This window comes from Sceloporus undulatus, chromosome 2 (assembly GCF_019175285.1).
Source record: "Sceloporus undulatus isolate JIND9_A2432 ecotype Alabama chromosome 2, SceUnd_v1.1, whole genome shotgun sequence".
Classification (NCBI taxonomy): domain Eukaryota; kingdom Metazoa; phylum Chordata; class Lepidosauria; order Squamata; family Phrynosomatidae; genus Sceloporus; species Sceloporus undulatus.
Genome location: NC_056523.1, coordinates 2921379 through 2931389, shown reverse-complemented (window position 1 = coordinate 2931389; position 10011 = coordinate 2921379). Strand labels below are relative to the sequence as shown.

Genomic DNA, 10011 nt, shown 5'->3' with positions numbered 1-10011 from the left:
TTCAAAGCATCCTCGACAGATGGCCATCCAGCCTCTGCTTAAAGACCTCCAAGGAAGGAGACTCCACCACTCTCCATTGAGGGAGGGAGTTCCACTGTCAAACAGCCCTTACTGTCAGGAAGTTCTTCCTAATGTTGAGGAGGAATCTCTTTTCCTGGAGTTTGCATCCATTGTCCTAGTCTCCTAGTCTCTGGAGCAGCAGAAAACAAGCTTGCTCCATCTTCAATGTGACACCCTTCCAAATACTTAAACAGGGCCATCATATCACCACTTAACTATCTCTTTTCCAGGCTAAACAGCCCCAGCTTCCTAAGACTCCTCACAGGGCATGGCTTCAAGTCTCTTCACCATTTTGGTGGCCCTCCTCTGGACACACTTGTCAACATCCTTTTTGAATTGTGGTGCCCAGAACTGGACACAGTATTCCAAGTGAGGCCTGACCAAAGCAGAATAGAGTGGCACTATTGCTTCCCTTGATCTAGACACTATACTTCTATTGATATATCCTAGAATAGCATTGGCCTTTTTAGCTGCCACATCACGCTGTGGACTCATGTTCCACTTGTGGTCTACTAGGACTCCTAACTACCTTTCTGTTAAGGTCATTTTGAATTTTGATCCTGTTCTCTATGGTATTAGCTACTTCTCCTAACTTGGTGTCATCTGAAAATTTGATAAGCACGCCCTCTATTCTCTGTCGGAGAATTCTGGTGCCACAGTAAACTACCAAATTCCCTAGCAATGAATCAGAGCAGTTGAAGCAGTCTCAAACTGCATTGTTTCTACCATTTGTTTTGGACCTTTCTGATGGTCTGTAGAAGACGGCATAAATGTGTGCACATGTGAAACAGCTTCCTTTGTACCTTCTGCAGGCGCTCAGAAGTCCAGGGTATGCGTACCTGGTTCCAAACAGGGAGAGAAGAGAGTCTCCACTGAATTCCGCTTTTCGTGGAAGAAATTGCAAGAATGAAGTCCTTTGAACAGGTTAACTTTCACCTCCTTCTCCTTTGTGATGGAGCCTTTGGGCATGGTCAGCAACAGATTGTCCCAAATAGTTGATACCAAGAGTAGAAGGATTCCCCTGTCCCAGAGTGTTGTTCAATTCTTCTTTCCATAAATTAAAACCTTGGTTTGTCAGTGTGGGATGTGATGGGTGGCCAGATGCCATCCTCCATCATACAATGGCTCAGCTGTTTCATGTTCCCTGCCATCTTGTTCTTTCTTTCTCCCTCAGCAGTCAGGGCCAGGGCCAGTGGCATCACCAGGGGTGGCATCACCAGGGTTGGTGTCACCCGGTGTACAAACTCATGCTGTCACCCCCTCCACCAACTTACTTCCTCCCATACCACATCATATAGATTCCTTAGTAATGTTTTTTGTGCTAATCTTACTCATACATCTTAATTTCCATATCATAGAATCATAGAATATATCACTTAATATAAGTGTATATCTGTAGTGACCTAAACAGGTAACACAATAAGTACATCTTTAAATTACAATATCACACACAGACTAAATGAAATGCACAGCTATAGGATGGGCGTACACCCTGTCGAATGACTACATGTGAAAGGGATCTGACGAGTCCTTGTAGACCCACAATTGAACATGAAGTCCACGTGTGCTTCGCAGCTCAAAAAGGCCAATGCGATTTTAGGCTGCATCAATAGAAGTTAGTGTCTAGATCAAGAGAAGTAATAGTGCCATTCTATTCTGCTCTGGTCAGGCACCACTAATTGTTCATTTGGCACCACAGTTTTAAATGAGTAAATTAGCGTGTCCCAAGTAGGGTGCACTCCACTGTTGCCTTTCGGACCCTGCTCTACTGAGGAGCTTAACTCCTCGGGGAGTGCGCTCTATTTGCTTTAGTCTGGAACCTTCTATCTTCCAGTTTCCTGGCGTGATTATGACAGCCTGTTTCCTTGTCCTTTTTGAGGAGGGACCTCTCGTAACCTGCTCCATGGATAGCTCCTCTCTCACCGGAAATGGATTCCCCTCACTTACGAACTTCCTGACAGTAAGGGTCTATTCGACAGTAATGCACTCCATCGGAAAGTGATTGGAGTCTCTCTCCTTGGAGTCTTTAAGCCATGCTAGTGGCCATCTGTTGGGGATGCTCTGATTGTGATTTCCGCATGGCAGGGAGTTGGACTGGATGCCCTCTGTGGTCTTCTCAACTCATTATTCTATGCCTGTTACAGACTGCCAAAATAAAGCTGCTTCGGGTCTCTTTGGAGGTATTTCTATTTAAATGATGCATGGTGTCCTAAGAGTCCGAGAGGCCGCCAACGCACACTCCATTCCTAAGCACTGGAGTGGGCACTTTGGTTGAAGCTTCCGGATTCTTAGGGTGCATGCATCATTCTAAATAGCATACCTCCAAAGAGACCCGAAGCAGCTTTATTTTGGCCTCATGATTCTATTTATACAACATACAACTGGTGCCATCGGGTTACGAAATTAATTCGTTCCGCCATTCCTTCGTAACCCGAAAACGTCGCTTTTCCGTTAGCACTGGAAGCCTTAGCTGCACTTTCATCTTTGAATTTCGCGCCGAAATGAATTTCGTAACCGAAAAATATTTAACCCGAAACAGTTTTTGCCAATCCAAACTTTTTGCGTATCCCGGAAATTTCGTAACCCGATCATTTCGTATCCACGAGGCCACAAGTGTAGTTTTATAGGTTTAGTGAACTTTGATAAGCTGTGATGTTTTTTAGAATATTTAAAATGAGTAAAAAAAAAATTAAACCCTGGATTAAAGGTTTAAGTTAGATTTCTAAACAAGCTCTGTTGTTCCTTGGAGCTTTTAAGCTAAAGATAAGATCCAAAACATACTGCCTAATAATCCAGTATAAGACCCATTAAACGGCCCTGGGTCACTGCTAGGGAATCCTGGGAATTGTAGCACCACTTTGTGGCCCCAAAGGGTCTCTGACATAGAGAAGGCCAAGGTCTCACAAACTACACTTCTTCCCCAGCACTGACCAGAGCAGTAATGCAGTCTCAACTGGATTATTTCTGCAGTGTGTTTTTGAATCTAATCTTTATCTAAAAAAAACCCAAGGAAACACATGCATGTTGAGAAATCTAACTTCAAACCTAAATCCAAGCTTTAAATATTTTTTAAAGATGTCCTCCTGGTATCCATGTCAACTCTTTTGTACTACACATTCTATCACTGGACACATATTAACATATACAATAGTTGGAAAAAGTCTCTGGAATAAACCAAGTATCTCGCATTAGATGAGCCTGCTTTGAGATCTTGCTTAATATTATAATCTTCATATTAATGCTTTTTTTTATAGCATTTTTGCGTGTTTTTTTATTTCTATAGATTCAGTTATGCTAGTTCATCATGATGAAGCAGCTAGCTGCTCCAATGGGCATAAAAGAGAAGTGACATCCATTAATTTATAAGACTATCTTTCTAGTGAAAATTGAGATTCAGCCCCTTAGCCCCTTCCAGAATATCAGTACTTCTACAAGAGAACAAACAATATATTTTAGGACAAAAGCAGGAGAGAGGAATCTAGCAGCACTTTAAAGATTAATGGATCTATTTTAACTGCACTGGATATCAATCAAAATTAGGGCATTTGAAAGAGCTGCAAAATTCCTTCCTTCTCTTCTTTTTGCTTTTTATGCTGTGAGTGACAGACTAATATAGCTCTTTCTTTGAATAATAATATATTTAAACCATACTAAACCAAACAGTACCACAAACAAACAGCAAATTTCCTAATCTCCACCAAAGGGTCTTTACATACACGGTCCTTCCTTTGCAGATTCCTAGGGCCCATGGATGGCTACTCCTGCCTCTTTTCCTGGGTCTCTTCCTTCTGCCCATGCCTCCACTGGGAGGGACACTCAGCAACCATTCTCACAACTAGCCAGTATCTATCCTCTTGCAAACTCTGCCTTGCTTGGTTTCATTTTTCCTTCCCTCCCTCGTCCCCCACAAGACCCCTGTTCTGGCTCACCAGCTTCAGAGGGAGAAGGGACACAGAGCCTGCAGGCTGAGCAAACTTTTTACAGAGGTTTTTTAAAAAAAACCTCTTTGGTTCCAAGGTTGAAGGGAGATGCATTAGCTTCCCTTTTCTCTGCAGCACCTCACCTGGAGCCTGGCTTCCACAGCTGGGCTGCAGAAGAGCCATTTGCGGAGGAGTGGTGTCACACACCCCTTTAGAGGAGCCACCTGGTGTGGCCAACACACCCTTCAGCTCCTAGTGATGCTACTGCCCAAAGGTGGTGGAGCTGGGCTTCAGGGACCCCTCAGGCCTGCCAGCTGGGCTTGCTCTATAGTTAAGTTAGTACTGAATCAATGGCTTTTAGGCAGGTGTGGTGCTTCACCTTGGTGGAGGGAGGCAGCTGATTCAGGCTTCTGGCTTTGAAACAGTGATTTCTAATTGTTCAGTTAGGTGTTCTGATATTTTTACTTCCAGAAATAGGAAGAGATCCTTGTGCTAAATAACTCCACTAATGTTTCAAAATAGTTGGAAATACAAGTAGTAAAAAAATCCAAGACAACAACAAGAGACTAGATTGGGCAAGGCTGCCCTGGACACATTCCAGCTAGTATTGCAGACTGAGAGGTAATAATAATAATAATTTGTTTTATTTATATACCGCTATTCCAAAGATCATAGCGGTGAATAGCAAGTAAGCTAATTCCAAAAGTCTGGGTACTTCATGTGCGGGCGACTTCGGAAGGATTGCACCCCTGAAAGTCTGCAGCTTGGAATGCTCTTTTGCTGTCTGAATTGCGCAACCTGGTGGTTTTGGAGGTGAATCGGCTGCCGTACAGGACTTTAACCACCCACCAGGACTCTGTACTATGTGAAAAACTTCCCACATGTTAAATAAAATCTCCCTTCACATGAGAAACTGAACTCATCTGTGAGCCAAGTTGTAACCTTTTATTTGCTATTTCTTCAAGATGCAGGGAGTTAGAAAAGAGATGGGGGAATATTTAAAAGTATCAGTCTTTATTCTGAAGTGATCAAACCCTGTTGGGGAGGCACCATGTGTTTTCCTCCACATTTGGTGAGTTTCTTTCTGGATGAGGGCTATTTTCTCTTGCAGGTAACCTTTGAGGATGTGGCTGTGTATTTCACAGAGGAAGAATGGGATCTTCTGGATGAGAACCAAAGATCTTTGTACAGGGATGTCATGATGGAAAACTATGAGAATTTGTCCTCCCTGGGTAAGAAACATGAATCTCTTGCCTTTCCTGTAGAGGTTCCTTTCACAATGGGTTGATTCCACATTGATTCACATGGCAACATCCTGTGAAATTTTGGGATGTGTAGTTTAGTGAGGTGCTAGAGCTCTCAAGGTGAGGATTCCAAACACTCCTCCTTAAATTACCGGTCCTAAGATTCTGTAAGAAAGAGACATGCCAGTTAATGTTTTTCACTCCCAAATTACTCTTAACCCATCCCAGAACAATTTTACCAGGTTTTTTGGACCCTCTTTCAGCCCTTCTATGTCCTGGACAGGCTTCCATCTTCTTCTTGGGAAAGGGTCTTTCCTGGTCTTAAATGGCATAGAGAGGGACCAGAAGTGGAAACATTTTCCTGAGGAATGTTGACGGGTATTTAGAAGCAAAACAAAAAGGCTTTTTCAGGTAGTACAGTAGGCGGTGCCCTCTGAGATCCATGGAGGTCTAGTCCACCTCACTAGTGCACCCATTCCTGCCTGAGAGGCTCTCTGGACCTTTGCCCTCACTAACATTGTGGTCCCAGTCAAGCCATGAAACTGGTGACTTCTTCAGTTCTGCCCCCTTATTTATCCTTTCTCCCCAAATAGGATTCCATGTGGCTTACATTAACACTTCTCTCTCCTGATTCAGCCTCTGTCACAGATACTCTAGCACAGTGGTTCCCAACCTTTGTTGGGCCGCAACCCCCATTGCGAGCAAAAGTCCTGCCCGTGACCTCCCTCATTAGTTGGGAGGCCAGGTACAGGCAGGACTTTCGACTGCCTACAAGCCCCAGCAGGCTTTGCGGCCGGAGGTCCCGCCCCTACCTGGCCTCCCAGCCAATCAGGTAGGCCACTGGTGAAGAAGCGGCGGGACCTCCGGCCGCAAAGGCCGCTGGGACTTGCAGTCCCGTCCTTGTCTCCTTCTACCCGCGGGTGAAGGCATCCGCAGGGAGAAGCGGCAAGGCAGCGGCGGCCCCGGCCCTTTCCCCTTCTCCTCACGGGTGCCTTCGAAGGCACCTGCGGGGAGAAGGGAAGAGGATGAGGTGGCCCCGGCCCCTTCTCCTCACGGTGTGTGCCGGCACCCGCAGGGGAAAAGGGAGGAGGGGGAGGCAGGCGGAATCCCAACCTGGCGACCCCCAAGAAAGGGTCGAGCGACCCCCATGTTGGGAACCCCTGGTCTAGCACTTTGTGGATAGGAAAGTACCCCTGAGAGGGTCCCCAACAGGGCCAGGAATAATGACCTCTAAGGCAACAGTTAGTTTTCAAGTCCCTTGATGACATTGCAAGTAATTAACAACTGGTTCTGTTTTTTTGCCCCAATGTATACATGTTTGCGTACACAGAAATCCTGGTAAGGATGAGCATATGTGACACACAAGCAAAACTCCTGAATAGGACAAAGAGAGATGTATGTTCTTCCCCGCTTCCGGCAAAGCTTGCCCAGTGTTATCAGCCTCAGCTCCCCACTCTCCCTCAAATACCTACCACACCATTTGGCTGCATTCCCATCACATCCCCTTTTCAATTGTAACACATTTCTTCATCTGTAAGCTGCTGGAGATGAACTGGCTCATGCCTCCGGCTTTTCTTTTCCCCATCCTCCTTGCTCCCACATGTCTGATTGCTCTTCACTTCTTCCTCCTCTCTTCAATTTTCCCATCTGCCCTCATGACCATTTGCACTGCTTCACCATATGACCATCAGCATCTCTTCATCTCTTTTCCATGCCATCCTATTTTACACACACACACACACACACACACACACACACACACACACACACACACTCCCTCTTCTCTCCCTCCCTCACACACACAGACACAGTGAGGGGGCCACACAACCATGGACCTGGCAAATTTGAATGATTGGTTTGAGTGAACTGGCTCAGGTCCTTATTTTCAGATCTATCAAGAGATTCCATTTAGCAACAGTGATTAATATCTATGAATGAATGAAAGAGGACCCAGTAGCTCCTCTTTCTCTAATGTTTCTTTTCCTTCTTCAGCTGGCTTAGCTCCATTGCTCCTTCCAGAGGTCTGTCCTCTCTGAACGCTGAGATTCAGCCTTGTCTGTCTTTTTCCTTCTTTATAGGAAACCTTTTGATTTATCAGAAAATCTATGCAGGAGAGAAATCATACAAATGTCATGAGTGTGGAAAATCTTTTGCTCGAAAGGCAAATGTCCTGACTCATCAGAGAAGCCACACAGGAGAGAAACCATACAAATGCGAGGAATGTGAAAAATGTTTTGCTGACAAGTCAGCTCTTGTGAAGCATCGGAGAAGCCACACCGGAGAGAAACCATACAAATGCCAGCAGTGTGAAAAATGCTTTGCTCGCAAGTCACAGCTTCATAGACACCAGAGAGTCCACACAGGAGAGAAACCATACAAATGCCAGGAGTGTGGGAAATGTTTTGCAGACAAGTCTGTCCTTCTGAACCATCAAAGAGTACACACAGGAGAGAAGCCATACAAATGTCCTTGCTGTGGGAAATGTTTTGCTCGAAATTCATTCCTAGTAACTCATCAGCGAAGTCATACAGGAGAGAAACCATACACATGCCAGCAATGCAAAAAATGTTTTGCTCAAAAGTCAAACCTCCTGAAACATCAGAGAAGCCACACAGGAGAGAAACCATACAAATGCCTGCAGTGTGGAAAATGTTTTACTGACAGGTCAGTCCTTGTGAGACACCAGAATCTCCACACAGGAGAGAAACCATACAAATGCCAGCAATGTGGGAAATCTTTTGCTCAGAAGTCAAACCTCCTGATTCATCAGAGAGTCCACACATGAGACAAACCATACAAATGCCAGCAGTTCAGCATTCAAGCCTTTTGAGGCATCAGAATGTCCACACTAGAGAGAAAACAAGCGTGTGAACTACTTTGTGTTTGGAGAGACAGTGCACCTAGATTCTGTCTTGTAAAACTAGTATGTCCTTTGCTGATTTTTTTTAATGTCTGTTGTTGCAGTTTATATATGACAGAGTCACAGGCTGATAAGACTCTAAAGGCAACAGAGGCAAGATTTATTTCTTCAAACTCCAGCAGAACATTGTGAACTAGGTCTGACAGCAGAAGCTTCAGCAAATTAAATGCAATTATATGATCATTCAATAAACCTTTGAATTATTTGGAAATTTCTGTTTCTTGGTTGCCATCCAAAGTCTATGAAACATGGCATCAGTTATAGAGAAGCAGTATTTGTATTAATGAGGTTCTTTTTAAATTCAGCTGGTTGTGACCATGAAGGTAGTTTGTAGGTTCATATAATTTGGGGGATGCAGTCTATAGGGAGAAACTGGGACATTTTAAAGGCAAGTGAGAAATTGGAACAAGATTAATCAGTATGCCCCTGCCAAATCGGGACAGCTGGAGAGTATGGTGTATGTGCCCTATTACCTACCCATCTTTCTTGTGGTATTTCCCATGGGAGGATTTCCCATAGGGGTGCCAAGAGAGGCTGGGTGACTGGGACACCCCTCCTCTGCCCCTGTTTCTGGCCTGGCGAGATGCACCTGGTTGGGCACCAGCAGCAATGAAGTTGTTTAATGAAGAAAAATTCTAGTTAAAAATGCTTTTACTATCTTATATATTTCGGTTGTGCAGATTTGTCTGTTTGTTTTATATTGTATTGCATTGGGTTTTGTATTTTTAATCTGTGTAATTTGTGTCTATCAAATGTATTTCATAGTTTTATATATGTATCACTTGTTCCTTTTCCTATGTACGTGTGTATGTGTGTGCATGTCTATAAATATATATGACTGTATGCCTTTAGCTGGAGTGAGCCAGTGTGGCATAGTGGTTTCAGCATTAGACTATGATTCTGGAGACCAGGGTTCGAATCCCCATTCTCAACATGAAAACCCACTGGGTGATTTTAAGGAAGCCATACTTTCTCAGCCTCAGAGAATAGTAATGGCAACCATCCTCAGAAAAAACATGCCCCCCCCAAAAAAACCCCACCCTTTGTTTGGTCCGCCTTAGGATCATCATAAGTTATATACAACTTGAAGGCAAAACAATACACACAACACATACCTTTAGTAAGACTGGCTGTTTTTCATTGTTCTTTTCCTAGCACCATGCACACTGATAGCACTATAAGTGTCCATCCTGCCAAAGGGCCATGAGGAGCAGAGGCTGAGCAAACCTCTTACCCCTCTCAGCAATGTTTTGTCTGAGTTTAGGCTCTTGTCTGTCAGCCTGCTGGGATGAAAAGACACCCAGTTTAGCAGAGTTCCTTTACAGCTTTAACAATTACGCCATCTTCTTTGTTCATGGCTCATCTTTAACATAAATGCAAAGGAAACTAATTCTTCCTCTGCTGCCTGCTTGTGGCCAAGAGATGACCATCTTCTCTAGAGGATTCCTTGCCAGGAGAGCATCAGTCCTAGGAAGATGGGAAAGAACTTCTTCCTGTATACCCCTGAAGGTGGGCTCCAATCTGAGACCCAGCCTGGCTGAAGTCTAGAGAATAGGGTTTCCAGATGTCATAGCCTGGCCATGAGTCCTGTTTTCATGGATCATCTCCAAGTGGGAAAGAAGGGTTCCTGTTCCCCAGTTTCAGAGGGATCATCTGCAGACAAGAGGAAAGGGCAGTAGCTTCTTACAATTTGCAAGGCTTAATACATTTGTTGCTGCAACTACAAGACTGTAGGGGCCTATTTAGGGGATTACTGCACTACACATTTATAGTGCTGCTATTCCACTGTAACTGCTCTGGCTGCCTCCTGTTGCATTCAAGGATTTGTAGTTTAAGGAGGGGCATTTAGAATTCTCAGCCAGAGAAC

General features: G+C 44.4%; 1 protein-coding gene across 1 annotated transcript; it reads left to right on the top strand.

Annotated features, from left to right (window-relative positions):
- The first annotated feature begins 5031 nt into the window (after positions 1-5031).
- LOC121923029 (zinc finger protein 239-like) lies at positions 5032-9266 on the top strand. The gene is made up of 2 exons (XM_042453132.1): positions 5032-5212; positions 7303-9266. The coding sequence occupies exons 1-2, from the start codon at positions 5032-5034 to the stop codon at positions 8007-8009; spliced, it is 888 nt and encodes a 295-aa protein (XP_042309066.1). The 3' UTR covers positions 8010-9266.
- The last annotated feature ends 745 nt before the right edge of the window (positions 9267-10011 follow it).

Coding starts and splice junctions, on each gene's coding strand:
- LOC121923029 (XM_042453132.1), top strand. CDS start 5,032: ATGTGTTTTCCTCCACATTTGGTGAGTTTCTTTCTGGATGAGGGCTAT. Junction 5,213..7,302: donor TGAGAATTTGTCCTCCCTGG/GTAAGAAACATG, acceptor CCTTCTTTATAG/GAAACCTTTTGATTTATCAG.